The sequence below is a fragment of the Pseudorca crassidens genome, chromosome 3 (genome assembly GCF_039906515.1).
Source record: "Pseudorca crassidens isolate mPseCra1 chromosome 3, mPseCra1.hap1, whole genome shotgun sequence".
NCBI lineage: Eukaryota > Metazoa > Chordata > Mammalia > Artiodactyla > Delphinidae > Pseudorca > Pseudorca crassidens.
The window spans coordinates 35,743,709-35,760,149 of record NC_090298.1 but is presented as its reverse complement, the minus strand read 5'-3'; the positions used below and the strand labels follow the sequence as shown (position 1 = coordinate 35,760,149).

The window sequence follows — 16,441 nt, the reverse complement described above, 5'->3', positions numbered from 1 at the left end:
CTTTGCTACACCAGAAACTAACACAATATTATAAATCAACCATACTTCAATTTAAAAAATACATCTCTGTAGTGGGTTAAATTATATTCTCCAAATATATGCCCAAGTCCTAACCTCTGGTACCTCTGAATGTGCCCTTAGTTGAAAAAAGGTCTTTGCAGATGTAATTAAGGTAAGGATCTCAAGATGAGGTTATCCTGGATTAGGGCTCTAAAGTCAATGATGGGTGTCCTTATAAGAGAAAGAAAAAAGAAAGGAAGAACAGACATAGAGACACAGGGAGAAGGCAATGTGAAAATGGAGATAGGGACTGAAGTGTTAAATCTACAAACCAAGGAACACCAACGATTGCTAGCAGTTTCCAGAAGCTAGGAGAGAAACAGGAACAAATTCTCTCTCAGAGCATCCAAAAGGAATCAACACTAACGTCACCTTGATTTTTGACTTCTGGCTTCCATAACTGTGATAGATTAAATTTCTGTTGTTTTAAGCCTCTAGGATTATGGTAATTTGCTACATAGCAGTCCTAGGAAATGAATACAATATGCCTGAATCAATGAAGATTGATTCAGTAGATCTGAGGTAGATGGCATTTATATTTATTGAAAATGTCCACAGATGATTCTGATGGGCATATATACCAAGAGCCACCATTTTAGGATCCTTGGGGTTGACCTGGTTATATTGACATCCTATAGGATTTAGCCTCTTGCTGTGACTCTGGATGGACCAATAAAGCCTCCTGCCCTTTACCTCCAAGTCTGTTTTTCAGAGAAAGTAGTCCTAAAGAAAATGTTTTTGGGTTATCCCTTAAGTAGTAATTGGAAATAGTTTTTTATAGGTGGTGACGATGGTCAAGGCTATGTGAGTAGAAGGAAGTAATTATGGGTTCAAAGGGAAGAGGGGAAAATCAGCGCTTGTCAAATTAGCCATATGGATCTCACTTGAAGGGAGCTTTCATTTTGCAGCCTGAACAGGGCTGAGCTTCCTTTCTTTTGGTACCTTGAGAAATCTTGGTCTCCTACGACTTCAAATCATTCTAATTCACTTCTAATCTTCTGGACTCAGTTTCCTTCTTTTCCTCAGCTGCCTGAGGAGGCTGCTTCTTTCATCCCCAGCTTCTATTCATCTGAAAACATCTTCTTTCTTTTCCCAATTGTTCTCATTTTAGCGCCTAGACTCCCTGGATGTTTTTGATGTACTTCTTCCCTCTTAGCCTCCAGTTTCTCCAAAAGGAGTGGGAGGGTCCTATGCTAATGAACTCAGTCTTTGCCTGACACTTTGCCTCACCCTGAATTCCTTCTGTGCTGAGACAAAAGAACCTGAGCTTCAGTAAGTCCTGAAACCAGGCTATCCACATCCTGGTGAAATTTGTTGGGAAGCAAGTTAATATGGACTCTGATTATGCTCCAATGGCTTAAAAAAAATACAGTCTTCTCTAGAAAACATAAAGGCACAGTGCTAAGAGTCTGTGCTGATCTGAAGCCCTTTTTTGAAGCAGATGCTACCTTACTAGAACCAATTGAGCAGGATGTAAATTAAGGTCAAAGCTGTCCACATTACACCAGAGACCTCCTGGCCCCACAGAATATCAATTGGCAAGAGCTCTCCCAGAGATCTCCATCTCAACGCTAAGACCCAGCTTGACTCAATGACCAGCAAGCTCCAGGGCTGGACACCCCATGCCAAACAACTAGCAAGACAGGAACACAACCCCACCCATTAGCAGAGAGGATGCCTAAAATCAAATCTAATGACTAATAAATAAGGCACCTGCTCTTAAAAATACCTCCGCAAGGAGAGGTTTGCAAGACAGGCATGAGTTGGTGTATGCTCCTCTGCTCTTCTGGTTTGACAGCTTCTCACACTGAGGCTGACTAGACCCTAGGAGGTTACTTACTCATGGTTTAACCAAGATTATCCAGTCAAAAGCTAAATTTGGCAGAAGGTACCAAAGAAAAATTTCAGAACTTTTGCCCTAGCTGGTTCTTCACCCAGGAAGTGGTGAAGTGTGGTGAAGGGGAAGACAGAGGGTAGGGGTGGTGAGGGCAGGATGAGATGGTGAAGGAGGCATTCCTTCACCGTACAAACCGCAAAGCTCCTGACCCAGCTCTAGGAGCTAGTCACAGTTCACCTACAACCCAAGTCAAACAGGCTGTCACAGCCTAGATGTGTACTTAACCATTAGTTAATATATTATTTGTTGCAGTTGTTACACTTGATTTGGAGAGCCTCCTTACAGCCGAACTTCTGAAGCAAAAACAAATTTCAAGTTAGGGACTCCAGGGCCTTATAAATGTATACATATAAAAGAATCCTAGCAATAAAACAGTACTCGATTATTGCCAAATGACTCCCCAGGCACTAAATGTTCTAAAAGCTCAGAGAAGGAAGCTTGGGTCTGAGTTTAGCTCAGTAGGGGGTAAAGTTCCCCTTTGGAAAAGTAGAAAAAGTCTGTTTTAATGGCACACCTTTTAGCTGTCTATACAGCTTCATTGCTTCTATAGCTAAGGACAGTCTTTTTCAGGGGAAAGAGGAAGGAAAGGGAACAACATTCTACTAGGTGCCAAGTACTGTGGTAAACATTTGATCTAATGCTGCCTCAGGACAGCCCTGAGGCAAGACAGTGAAGCAATGAAGTCAGCTTCCAGGCTGCTCCTTCCCCCTCTTGCCCACCACCTCCTCCTTGTGACGTCCATCTTTCTTGCCTGGTACCCATGTCTCATCCTCTGGACATCTGGAGTCTGGCAAGCCTCTCAGTCCCTCCCTTTCAGTAAGTGCTCTCTGCTTCCTCAGCTCTAAAGGGCCAGCCTGACCTATAGTCCAGGTTGATGTGCTTATAGCAGAACATGAAAGCAGGGCTTCTCAAACAGGTGTCTTTTGGGATACGAAATTAAGTTGTGTTCTTTTTGCAGAGATAAGTGACAATGAAAAGAAATATCTCCAACATTAAAATTTATTTTTTAAATCAATTTTTCTCAAACTGGCCTGTACAGGCATTCTCTGGAGTCTGTGAGAATTTTACTTCCTTAAAAAATAAATTACTCAAAATAGAGCTACCCTATGATCCAGCAATCCCGCTCCTGGGAATATATCCAGAGAAAACCATAATTCGAGAAGATACATGTACCCCAATCTTCACTGCAGCACTATTTACAATAGCCAGGACATGGAAGCAACCTAAATGTCCATCGACGGAGGAATGGATAAAGAAGATGTGGTACAAATATACAATGGAATAGTACTCAGCTATAAAAAAGCACAAAATAATGTCATTTGCAATGACATGGATGGACTTAGAGATTGTCATACTGAAGTGAAGTAAGGCAGCCAGAGAAAGACAAATATCATATGATATTGGTTATATGTGGAATCTAAAAAAAATGGTACAAATGAACCTATTTACAAAACAGAAATAGAATCACAGATGTAGAAAACGAACTTATGGTTACCAAGGGGGAAAGGGGGAGGGGAGGGATAAATTGGGAGATTGGGATTGACATAATACATTACTATATATAAAACAGGTAACTAATAAGAACCTACTGTATAGCACAGGGAAATCTACTCAATACTCTGTAATGACCTATATGGAGATAGAATCTAAAAAAGAGTGGATATATGTATATGTATAACTGACTCACTTTGCTGTACAGCAGAAACTAACACAACATTGTAAATCAACTATACTCCAATAAAAATTAATTAAAAAATATACTACTCCAATATGAGATATATTCTACTAGATCCAGCATCCTTCTTATCCTCCCAGAAAATATACACAGGAGATAAGCTCTGGTGAGTGGGGTGAGGACGTGGGTAGGATGCTTCCAGCAACCCAGGCTACTACTACTTTTTCAGGAGGAGTAATAGCAGTAGTAGCAGCAGCAATAGTAAAAATAATAAAGTATCTAATATTTATTCCTTACCTACTTTGCGCCAGGAATTTTCCTATGTACCTATCTGCTCCTCACAATGACCATTTGAGATAGATGTTAATATCTCCACTGACAAATGGATAAATCAGAGTTCACAGCATGTCAGCCGTATGCCAGGTGCACACACACAGGACCAACTCAGGGTCTCCAGCTCCCCAGACTCCAAAGTGCTCATCCCACAGCCTGGGACACCAACTGAAACCAATAACAGAATTTGCCACAATCACTAGTGGCTGATAAGAACAAACACCTCCAATACTTTTGTAGGACCTTCTTGTCTGCTTTTCCCCACGAGAAAGAAAAATGGCAGAAGAGGAAATGCATCTGCTGCTCTCAGATTCAGGAAACAATTCTCCTCAGTATTGGTCTTAGTGTTGTGGAGAGGATGTCAAACTCAAACCCCATGAAATCTAAGCTAACGCCTCCCCCTCCACTTCCCTTCTGCATTTGCTCTCAAGTCATTCCTGGAACTCACGTGGCATTCATTTAACCCATAGTAAGCCCCCATTTTGTATCAGGCCCTGTTTATGTTGTGGAGGAAAGGAGCAGAGCATATAAAGATGAGGGAAGACCTTCCCTCTGAGAACTTACAACTGAAGGGAAGCTACCATATGTACACAAGCCACTTGACTTCAGTGCAAAAGATGCACAACTTCAAACGCTTTTGGAATTCAGAAAAAGAAGAGCTTCTGTCGCAGTAAGGATGCTATCCAGGTGTTTCTCCATTTCTCCGGGGTTTGCTTGGCAGGAGCTTCACAGTGACAGGTGCACAGACCCACTCCTGCAAATATTTGCTCTCCAACGAATCCAAATTTGTAGTGTTAAAATTCTATTTACTAAGGAATATTAAGTGAGAAAAAAGAAGAGCTAAAGGCTGCTTTTCCATAACATATGAAAATGAAAATATAACCTGTAGCAGTAAAGACATGAATGTTACTTGAGAACATGTTGAGGACACGCAAAGGCCATTCATCTGAACGGTAACATCTACTACAATGTTGTGAGGTTTCTGGGTTACGAGTCTTTCACGGTGCACGATTTCCTAAAAGGAGAGTCTTCTGTCTGTATTCTTCAGCATGAATTCAGTGGCAGCAGTCGGTTTATGGACGATCCACAAACCTGTAAAGTCAAGTCTGCCCTCAAACTGGAGCTGTGTGTTACACCGACTGTAGCTCTTCATAAGATAAATATTATGTGATAATGATGACATATCTCAGACAGTTCAGTTGCAAATTATTGCCCATTCAATCCATCACCAAGCATTTACAGATGCTCAGCTTTCATTTGGTGGAATACCAATAATAATAAAAATGTACAAGTCCACACCGATCAGCAGATACTGTTAATCTTACTTTGCAATAGAGTGTATTTCAGAAGAGTTGACTGTGAAGGAAATTCATAAAGTGAATCCTGAATTCTCATTTATGTCGGTTACCAACTGAAAATAATTTTCTATAGGAGATTAAAAGACAACAACCAATACAAACATGATGACTAGTTCCATAAAATACCTTTTTATAGAAACAATCTTTTTCTGTTTATAACAGGGGTTGACATACTTTTTCTTCAAGGGCCAGATAGTAAATATTTCAGGCTTGTGGACCTATGTTTTAGCTACCCAGCTCTGACATTGTATCCCCAAAAGAGCCATAAACAATCTGAAACAAATCGATCTGGCTGTGTTGCAATAAAACTTTACTTATAAAACGACTGAGGACAATAGTTTGCTAACCCCTGGTTCAAATAATTGTTGACCTTAAAAAAAAGTAGCTGATTTTGTATCATATATTGTGAATTACATGCAAATCAATTTCCTATAAACTATATATATTTAAAAGCCCTTTGAAAGTTGTATAACCTATTTTCTAAATCATAAGTTCTTTATTTAGTAATTCGTCATCTCTTATTTTTGGTTTAAATATATATTGCATATATTTGCCATAAGGTACTCTATTATTTGAACTTCTACTCAATGGTACCTATGTTTGAATTCCATAAATCTTTTTATAAATATGGTGTGTAGTCTGCTTTCTCAGTGCATAGATTAATCTGTATTAAAATCAGGGCCCACCTGTATGATGAATTCAAGGTTTTTTCCTTAGTGCAAAAGTGCACATTATCTGAAAAACTGTGCATCACACGTTGGAGCTGGTATGAACAAAGGCCTTTCTGGAATGACAGAGCCTAGGCCTTTCTGGAATGACAGAGCCTAGGCCTTTCTGGAATGACAGAGCCCAGCCTCTGTCTCTCCCTAGAGAGGCTTCTGTGCACAGAAGCCAGAGTTCTCTTGAGAGCAGTGATTACAGAGTTGGTTTGGAAGCTGTAGAACTAAGCAAGTCGTCAGGGCTGCAGTCTGGAACTCAAAGGTCACAGTCAACTTTGGGATGCTTTAACTTTCCAGTCACTAAAAAGAGTTCACCACCCACTGGGGTCACCTAGGGTGAAAGAATGTTTGTCTTGGATTTCACCCCTGAAAAATGTGTGTTATGCTTTGGAAGAGAAACCATACTAGGAATGGGTATGTAGAGTACACACAGGCCCACTGGAATTTTTAGAGAGATGCTTAATCATCCTCAGACTTCAAAAAAAATTGTTACTTCTACCGTCAAGGCTTTCCGAGGCATATGCCCACAGATTTCTAAATCTTTTCCTACTGTTTGGGTTCCAGAATAAACAGACAACCTTGATATATGTTGACAATCAGAAAGGACCTGCAGGGGCTCGAAGAGGCTGACCTTGAGCTGTGGTTTCACTCCCCCTCTAGACGTTCACTAACGCTGGTCTGAGCGCGTGCACAGAGAACAGGTCTCTCGTAAACTCAGTGGGAAATATCTACTCACCACTGATTATGGCTCAGCAAATTGCTGGCAGTTGAGGAGGATAAAAAAGTCAAGACCTAATATTTATCTTACAAAGAATCCTTACCTCCCAACAATTATATGTGAAAGCAGGGAGTGTATAATGAAGCACTACCACTGGGAAACTAATAGCAGGCATTATCTGAGTATTTCAGCCTGGAAAAAGTCACTATCAAGTCCCTATTTTGAGATAACTAAACACTGTTATTTGAATTCTCAATAACATGCATTATCTACACTTTATTTTGCTCATCTAGGAGCAGATACAAAGCATCGCATGGACGGTACCTTCTCTACTCTCTTGTTGGTCTGTCAAAGAGACTTGGGGAAGCTGTTTTGTCTCTACCTCTGTTTCTTCTTCTATAAAGTGCATAAGTCTACCGGCCTCCCTCCAACCTCAGAGAAGCAAGGAAGGGGGATAAAGAGCCTTTGCAGGATGCTTGGCATTATCAGGATATCAGTGCTGTCTGTGAGTCAGGATGGGCTACCACTAGTTTGGGTGCAAGAGGGAGCCAACATAAACACCGTTTCCTTAAAAGGGATCATAATAATCTGTGTTTACTTACTGAATCATTTGCTGAGTTGTTTATAAACAGCAGACTGTAAAGAATTCAATGTCAGCTTCGATGTCAGAGTCCAATGCTGCTCTCTAATGCATGTCCAAAGCTCAAGTTCTTTGTAACCAAGAAAGGCTGCACATTCTCTCTGAGATACCGTTCCTGCACGGACACACTTCCCTTATGTTGTGTTTCTTTTACGTGTACTGTCAGCTTGTGCTTATTGTAGCTGTATTGTCAGTTAATAAGCCCTTAAGGTTGAAACTATCTGATGAAAAAGAATGATTAAAGCTGAGAGGGTCATTCGGCTCTTACAGGGGCAGGGATGGGTCACAGGCAGGAGAGGGGCTGCTATTGCCTTGGCAGCTGAAGTGCCCACAGGATAGCACAGTGATGACACAGAAACACACCCCAAGACTAGACCATGACACTGGTCCCATGACCTGAAGCTAAGGTTCTGTGGAAGGCTTTTGGGAAAGACTGTAAGTCTATTAGTAATGGACGAGAGAAATGTCTCCTCCTGCCTATTTTAATTTCTCTCCTTTCATAAATGACTGCCAGAGGACGTAAAGGTACCCTATGGTAGCCAAAGAATACTTAAGATACCAGGCAGAAAACTTGGCTTCTATTTTTTGAATTTTTTTCGTGTGCATGCAAAATCCACTGACTGTTTGTTAAACACTCGGCATTTGCCAGGCCCTTACAGGTACTGTAAGATACAAGGATGTAAAAGACGTAGCCCTTATCCTTAGGAATAGTACAGTCTATTAGAGGGAACAGAAAGTGCATGAGTCCCCATTAGGTTGAAACAAATGACATAATGATATGATGGTCCAAAATAGAGTTGACTATGGGAAATTTCATACAGTTCAATTCTAATTCTTGTTGGAATATAAATAAGAGCCCCAAGAGAATACAATAAACACCGTGGGACCAGGTACTATCCTAACTACTTTAAATGTAACAACACTTGTAATTCTCACCACAATTTTATGAGGTAGGTACTATTAGCATCTTTATTTTAGAAGTAAAACAAAACAAAACAGAACTAGGTACAGAGAGGTCATGAAACTTAGGTAAGATCAGGCAGGAAGTAAGTAATAGAACTGGGACTTGAACCAAAGCTGTCTTGCTGCAGAGGCTGAGTTCTTCAAGTACTGTGCTATATACTACCTCTCCTAGAGAGGGAGAAAGAAAGGGCTTCAGAGATTCTAAGATGGAAGTGTGCATTCTCTTGGGGGAACTGGGAAAACCTTTGCGGATAAGGCGATATTTGAAGTATGCCTTAAAGATAAAATCCTTGAAGGAGTGTTCCCACCTGGGAGGTAAGAAGAGGGAATTTCTGACAAAGGGGTCATTATGAATGGCTATGATGAAGCAAGAATTCAGGGGATACAAACATGGGTGTACATAGTACATAAGCGAGATGAGGCTATGTTGTGGGCCTTCTTAAACGCCAGAGAGATGAGTTTATTCATAATTTAGGAAACAGTGGGGAGCTACTGAAGACGATGGGGCAGAAGAATCACTGGATCAAAGGTAGACAAGAATGAATGTGGAAGCAGAGGGTAGGATGGCTGGGGACAGGGAAATAATAGGAGGTAGGGAAGAAAAATTAGGAGGCTAGGACAGGAGTCCAGCTAAGAATGTACAGTAAGGACCCCAACAAGCAAAATAACAGTTACTATATTAAATTTTTGTCTCCTATAAGTGTCTTTATTGAAAAGTAACTCACCATTGTAAAGGAAGTTGTTGAACTTATAAAAATTGAAGCAATTCACTTCTGTGCCCATCTAATATGATAATCTTTTGGGATTCTTTCAAAACTGCATTCTGACCTCAGTCATGGATGTTTATGTTCAGGACGCCTGTTTTCATAAAATCTTGGACAAATTTATGCTCCAGATGCCAGTCAATGAAACTTCAGCAGTTTTCTCCAGTTGGATATTCATTTTATTTTGAGGTGGAAATGCCACTGATCACACAATTTACACTTTCATAGTAATACGTGACAAATTCAGTGAAAAGGTGTGGCTTTAAAAAAAAGGACAGGAAAAATCCCCCTCAGAACGATGTGCAATCTTTTAATAATTTCTCTATGTGTTTAATAAGTCTTAAGTATTTGGCCCATACGATCATCAAATCCTCTGCCAAAAACCAACTGTGAGAGAGAAATGAAATTACTGGAAAAACACAAAGCACATGGGACCACAGCAGCCTAACTCGGGAGTCTGCCTTCTTCAGGAGCACTAACAACGTTTTGCTTTTCTCTAGAAGATTCTAACCATCCTCATCACTCTCTCCCACAACTAAAAGCAGCTTTCTTTGTAGTAAGTTTGCACCGTTCCTTCTTTAAAGTATACAAGATGCCTACCACTTTAAACCATAAACTCCGTCAATATCCTTCTCATCCTATATGTGGGTCTTTGCTCAGATTTATGCCTCTGCATAGGTGAAGTATGCTGCTACCCACGTGCATGGGCTAAAAAGTCCTCATGGGACTTTTAAAAATAGCTCTTTGTTTCCAGAAAATATTTCTCAAGCCTGTACTCTGCAGAAGGTATGTTAGTATGTGCCCATTACCACACAAACACCTATTCACATGGATTAGGTCCACGCAGAAAGCAAAGCCCCGAGGGCTTAGAAGCTGGGACAGATACTTTTTAGTGAGCAAGAGAAGGAAGAGATGAACGCAATGGGCAATTCTTTAAGTGGCGCATGGCGTGGGTTAATTTTAGCTGGTCCGGTTTGACCGCGTGCTTTTTTTCCAGAGTTACTGATACTTGGCAATGCTATGTATAGACTGTGTTAACTAAAGATAAGTGATGTGCTGTAGTCATGGGTCCCTGAGTTGTTTCAGGGCAGAATATGTCAGCTTGTCAATGCTGCTTAGCAATGTAATTAAATTTATGATTTGCACCTAAATTCAGTGGAACTGGGGGCTGATGGTAAGGCTGTCCACATAGCTAGGGTGCGCCTACACGATGAGCTCACTCTAGGAAACTCCATCACGAGCAGACTTTGGGCTTCCTCGTACCAAGGTGCTTGGCAGGCACACAGGTAGTGGTTCCAGACCTGGTGGGTGTGACTGTGCAGTGAGAGGACGAAGGGGCCTACACCTGGGCTCTCCAGACCCCGGTCAGTGCACTCCCCTCATCTGCTGTTGCCCTAGTGTATCCTTTGCCTGTAAGGAAGCTATCCTCTGAGTATAAACCATCTGATTCCTATGAGTCCTTTTAGCAACACTGAAGGTGATTAATGGGCAATTAACACAGGTGGCGAGATCTGTTCCTCCATGAATGCCCCCCCTCCACCCCCCGCCCCTGAGATCCAAGAGGCTCCACGATAACAAGGGGGGCTGGTGGGAATTGTCAAGAGTGCTGAAGGGTGGGTAGCCAGGGAGCTATTAAGGATACTTCCATTTAGTTAATTTATTTGCAATATCATTTATTACTTACAATGTTCAAGGTACCATTTGAGGTACTGTGAGTTATACAACTCTGAATAAGACACAGCTGTTCATAATCCAGATGGGGAGATAAGAGAAATACGCAAATAACTACACTCCAAAGCAGCGTGTAATATATCCCCTCAGAGTGATACGAAATCGTGTGACCTCTCAAAGACACACACAGAGGAGGGAGGAACTGCTTCAGGCCAAGGGTCAGAGTGTTCTGGCTGAACCTTAAAGTATGGGCAGGATTTATATTTCCAGAATGCTGGGTGAGGCGGAAGGATGATAGTTCTGGAAGATGGGACGGCACGAGCAAAGTCCCAGAGGAGGGAAAGCATAGTGGTCCTGGGGAGTAGTGGGTAGTCTAGACTTACAAGCTGGGGTCAGGTGACAGATGGTGGATTTGAGTGTCTTGGGATAGGATTGCAGTTTAAAATTTAGGCAGTGGGGAAGGTGCTAAAGATAGTTAGGGTTATTTAGAACAGAGGGATATGTTGGATTCTGAAAATCGTTATTGGCAGAGGAAGATGGATACAAGGAAGGAGAGACGGGGTAGGGTGTGGAAGGAGAGAGGAGCGAGACAGCTACTGAAGGGTTATTGTGATAGCCCAAGCGTAAAGTGAAGGTGGCCTGCAGAAGGGTGGTGGCCTTTATTTACGTTTGGACAGTTCTGTCTAGGATTCACTCTGGGAGGGTTTATTTATTTTTCTTCCACAAGGTTTTGCTTTGAATCTGAGAATTCAGAAAAGTGCACATAGGAAATATATACATTACAATTGTGAACTGACAGTTCTTGAACACTAGCTTTTTGTGTAAAACTATCTCCTTAGGGGGAATATGACCTCCCTGAGGTCAGGACAATATCTTACACATTTCTTTCTTCCTCAAGGTGTAGAGCTAGCTAGTGCTGGGTGCATGGTGCGGAGTTAAACATTTGTGATACAGTGACTGTGTCCACAGTGACACAGTGAGGATACGGGAGCCCTAGGGTCTGTTGCATCTCAGTGAGATGCTTGGATGATAAAGGTGGCCATGTGTCCTAGTGAGTGCACTGTGGAAGGTGCCTAGTGATACAGACATATCCGTTGACGTGGGGTACTTTATCCAATCAGTCCTGAGACAGAGGGCATGTAACTTCAGATAAGGAGAAGCTGGAAGGATAGGATTCTTCCTTGCGTGGGGAGCTCAGTGTCTGTGTGACGTGCCACAGATGAAGGGTAACAGCTATTATTCTTGTTTATCACAAGGACAGAAGATCAACATATGCCAAGTGACTGGCAGCAATTTCAACACATCTGCCATACTCAGAGGTTGTATTCCAACAAGGCCCACAGCTTACGGTCCTCAGACCCCATGACTTGACAAAGACAATGGCTTGGGGAAATCTTATCACCACTTTGGGGGCAAGAGAAGGGCAGTGTACTGTGGTTGTGTGTTGGGGAGGGTTCCAGTGTGGGATGGAGCACGCACCATTAGTAAACCATTCTTAACTGATTCCTTCTTATTTCCTTACAGAAAGCAGCAATAAGTCACATCATCTGCTGAGTGAAGGCTTTGGAATATACTGGCTGGGATAACCCAAACATAAGCAACAGCTAATCTTTCTACAACCCCTCACATTAATTAGGGAGCAGATTAACATGTCAGATGATTCTAAAACAGGAGGGTTGTAGAGTTCGCGGTCTGGCACAACTGATGAATTGATGACGTTTGTTAAAAACAGCACCAACCCTCCTTTTCAGTCACCTCCAAGAAAAATGATGTTTACATCGCCTATTAGAAAAGGACTCTGCAATTTAGTCACAAAACCCCAATTATAGTTTCATGATGCCGTTATGATCCCTGAAACAGCAATGGCTTAAACACAGTCAGGTACACTAACCTCCCTTCCTTTATTTTGTAATGTGGACTCGAGCACATACTTCAACTGAGGAAAAGAAAATCCATCCTTAGAATTTAATTGAAGGTGCCTACTATGTGATCACGTTTTTTTTTTTTAGGTCACGCGAGGGATTTAGAAGAAGCAGAAAACATAGGCTTTGCCTTAATTAATTGAGACATAATTAATTTGTGCAGCGCACACAACTCATTGAGTCCTGCACATGGTATGAACACATGCATGAAGATGTTGTGAGGTAATGCTATCACGGAGCAGTGGACAGAATTTCAGAGCCCAAGGCGATTTGGTTGAAGGGACAAATTTGACTGTCTGGTAATGTGATCACTAGGTAAAGAAATATCTCAAAATAATAATGACAATACAATACAGGACTTATAAAACAAAAATGCAGATTCCTAAACTCAGTAAACTAATTGTTGGCCCACAATAAGTTATTTTATGTCTTTTTTTCTTTGCATTAATTTGGGCTTACTTAACCTCTAAGGATAAGCTTATTAGAAAAATAAAGAAGCATTCGTTTTTTCCAAAGAGGAAATGCAGGTGGCTAACAGGCCCATGAAACATGGCTCAACACTGATAATCTTCAGGCAAATACAAATCAAAACCACAATGAGATCTCGCCTCACACCTGGCAGAATAGCTAACATCGAAAAGAACACAAATAACAAATGTTGGCGAGGATGTTGAGCAAAGGGGATCCTCATGCACTTTTGGTGAGAAGGTAAATTGGTGCAACCACTGTGGAAAACAGTATGGAGATTTCTCAAAAAACTAGAAATAGGACTACCATATGACCCAGCAATTCCACTCCTGGGTACAAACAAAAACACTAATTTGAAAATATATACTCACCCCAATGTTCACAGCAGCATTATTTACAATTGCCAAGGTATGGAAGCAACCTACGTGTCCATCAACAGATGAATGGATAGAGAAAATGTGTTATATGTACAATGGGATACTACTCAGCCATAAAAAGAATGAAATTTTGCCATTTGCAGCAACATGGATGGACTTGGAGGATATTATGCTAAGTGAAATAAGTCAGACAGAGAAAGACAAATACTGTATGATATCACTTATATGTGGAATCTAAAACAATCAACAAACTAATGAATAAAACAGAAAAGAAGCAGACTCACAGATAATAGAGAATAAACCAGTGGTTACCAGTGGGGAGAGGGAAGGAGGGAGGGGCAAGACAGGGGTAGAGGAAAGAAAGGGTTATTATGGGATTATATGAAATCATTTGCATGAAACTTGAAAATTGTAAAGAACTTTGGAATTTAAAGGATCTTTCGTTCAATTAAAAAAAAGGGAAAAAAAAGAAGCAGCCTTGCAGAAAATTTGAAAAAGAAATTCTGAAAAAAAAATTTGTTAGTTTGCCTGTGTAATTTCAGTCAGTCATTCATCCAGTTACCATATCCCAAATAAAATAGGGAAAGGACAGTAGCTTGAATTACAGTAAAACCTGGACACTATCGTTGAAGGCAGAAAAGGGAGTGAAATTCTTACTTGTCTCTAGGCCTGGATGAACTCTCTGCAGACTCTGAGACGCTCTGACAAGGATAGCTGGTGTGGCTGGAACAGAACGAGACGAAAACCATGAGTTACCCCTATAAAAAGTGGTCTGATGTGACTTTCTTACAATCTCATTTTCAAATGTCAAAATGTGACCAGGCCCAACCTCACAACAATTCTCTCCTTTTTCTTTCTTTCTTTTTCAAACTAAAATTGCACCTACCCTCTAAAAAGAACTCCTAAATATTCAGAGCAAATGGAAACCTTCTGGTCTTAGCTGCCTCTGGTCTCATGCCTGGACACAGTCAGGAGGATGAAAAATTGCCTTCCTACAACATTTGAGTCCAAACTTAAGTCTTGCTTGTGGAAACAAGGAGGAACATAAATTCTTTTTTTAAAAAAGTATTAAAAACAGTTCAGTCAAAAGCATTTATTCTTAGAAATAAACATGTGAGCAACCCTGGGAATAGGGAAGGAATGAGGGGAAGTGAGAAGTTGGACAAGAGGGGGACAGTTTAGGATGCGAGATGGCAATGAGTCATCTATTATAAAAGCACTTTTAATTTTATTGATACTAGTATTAGGTTGCATTAAAAACAGGAAAAATGGGCTTCCCTGGTGGCGCAGTGGTTGAGAGTCCGCCTGCCGATGCAGGGGACACGGCTTCGTGCCCCGTTCTGGGAGGATCCCACATGCCGCGGAGCGGCCGGGCCCGTGAGCCATGGCCGCTGAGCCTGCGCGTCCGGAGCCTGTGCTCCGCAACAGGAGAGGCCACAACAGTGAGAGGCCCGCGTACCGCAAAAAAATAAACAAGAACAAAAACAAAAACAGGAAAAATGGAAAATGATCAATGTAGTTATCATTGAACTGTTGAAATGCGTTGAACTGCAAACACCTCAGCTACAAAAGTATTGTAACTGTTATCTGGGCTTGGTGGAGAAGGGGGTGTCTCCAAGATGCCTCCCATCCCATCAGGCTATCCGTGGGTTATCAGAGAGGCAGTTTGGTCCAGGCCCACGACAAACAGAGAGCATCACCTCAAAGCAGCGAAGCTGCTGCTGCTTTTGGTCCTCAATAGAAACCCACAGTAACAGCGCTAAGAAATCTTTCTTTGATATGAAAAAAGGAGGAGGAAGAAAATGAAGATCCATGGGCAGTGGAGCTGGCCCACACCCATCTCCCTGAATTTCAGGGAGGGTGAATCCTGTCCATCTGTCCTGATCCACTTCTCAATGTCCTTTTTTACTAACTCCTCCCACCTGGCTAACCACTAGGAAGCAGCTGTCGGGTCTGAAGTTCAGAATATAGAACCTAACAGAGGAAGTTAAGATCCTTTCACTAAATACTGCAGAATTCTAACGCGTGAAAGTTTTTGCAGCCTGGGCCTATCAGTGAGAGCGTTCTTCCAAGCGAAGTTAGGTTTGGGGGCCTTGGTGAATTGATATTTTAAATTCTGTGTGACTATTAGCTCTGGAAGGGTTTCTTTTCAGTCTCTCTCTAAATTTTAATATTAACTTCATCTGTAGAAGCTCATTTACTCCCAAATACAATAAAGAATTACGACAGAAAGCAAATGGAATACACGTTTCCCTAGAGGAGATAATGTACTACAGATTGATTTTAACGTGGCCAGAAAGGAAAACTGCATTTTATGAAAATCCCCTCAAGTCTACTCACTGTCTTGATAGCCTTAGTCTTTATTATTACCATTGTCTAGACCCCAACCCCTGCCTTTCATTCCTTGCTACAAATCAGAGAACACTTTATTACCCCTTGCACTAAACTGGGCACCAGAATGTTATTTTTGGTCAAGGTTTGGCAAGTTTGTATAACTTCCAACTGTGAATGACCTATTTCACTGAAAACTATATATGACTTGAGAAAGTCCCGCTAGCTCAAAAAAAGAGGAAAATTAAGTTAATCATGGGATGACACGCAATCATGTGTGTTATTTTTGTCAAAATTATCCAGCAAGTTTGTCTCAATTTTCAGCTTGAAAGTGAGTAAACAGACACCAGTTTCCAGGCTCAGATCAGCAGGAAAGTTGACGAATTTCTCCAGAATGACGACTGATATGGAATGTGGGCATCAGTTAGGAGGCCCCAAGGAGCCCACAGAGCCAAACCTCAGGCCCGGAAATGCTTGGGGAGCACTGGCCACCGTTGACTCTTCCCAAACCAGGATTTTGCTTTCTTTGCAGACAGACGTCTGGT

At 41.5% G+C, this 16,441-nt stretch overlaps 1 protein-coding gene across 5 annotated transcripts in view; it reads right to left on the bottom strand.

Moving 5' to 3' along the window:
* The window catches only part of GHR (growth hormone receptor), a 272,691-nt gene that overhangs the window by 64,214 nt on the left and 192,036 nt on the right, over nucleotides 1-16,441 (bottom strand). For all 5 annotated transcript variants that reach the window (XM_067730609.1, XM_067730610.1, XM_067730611.1 and 2 more), the window contains one exon: nucleotides 14,223-14,288. In XM_067730609.1, the coding sequence (XP_067586710.1) occupies nucleotides 14,223-14,288 (66 nt within the window). The remainder of the gene's footprint in view (nucleotides 1-14,222; nucleotides 14,289-16,441) is intronic.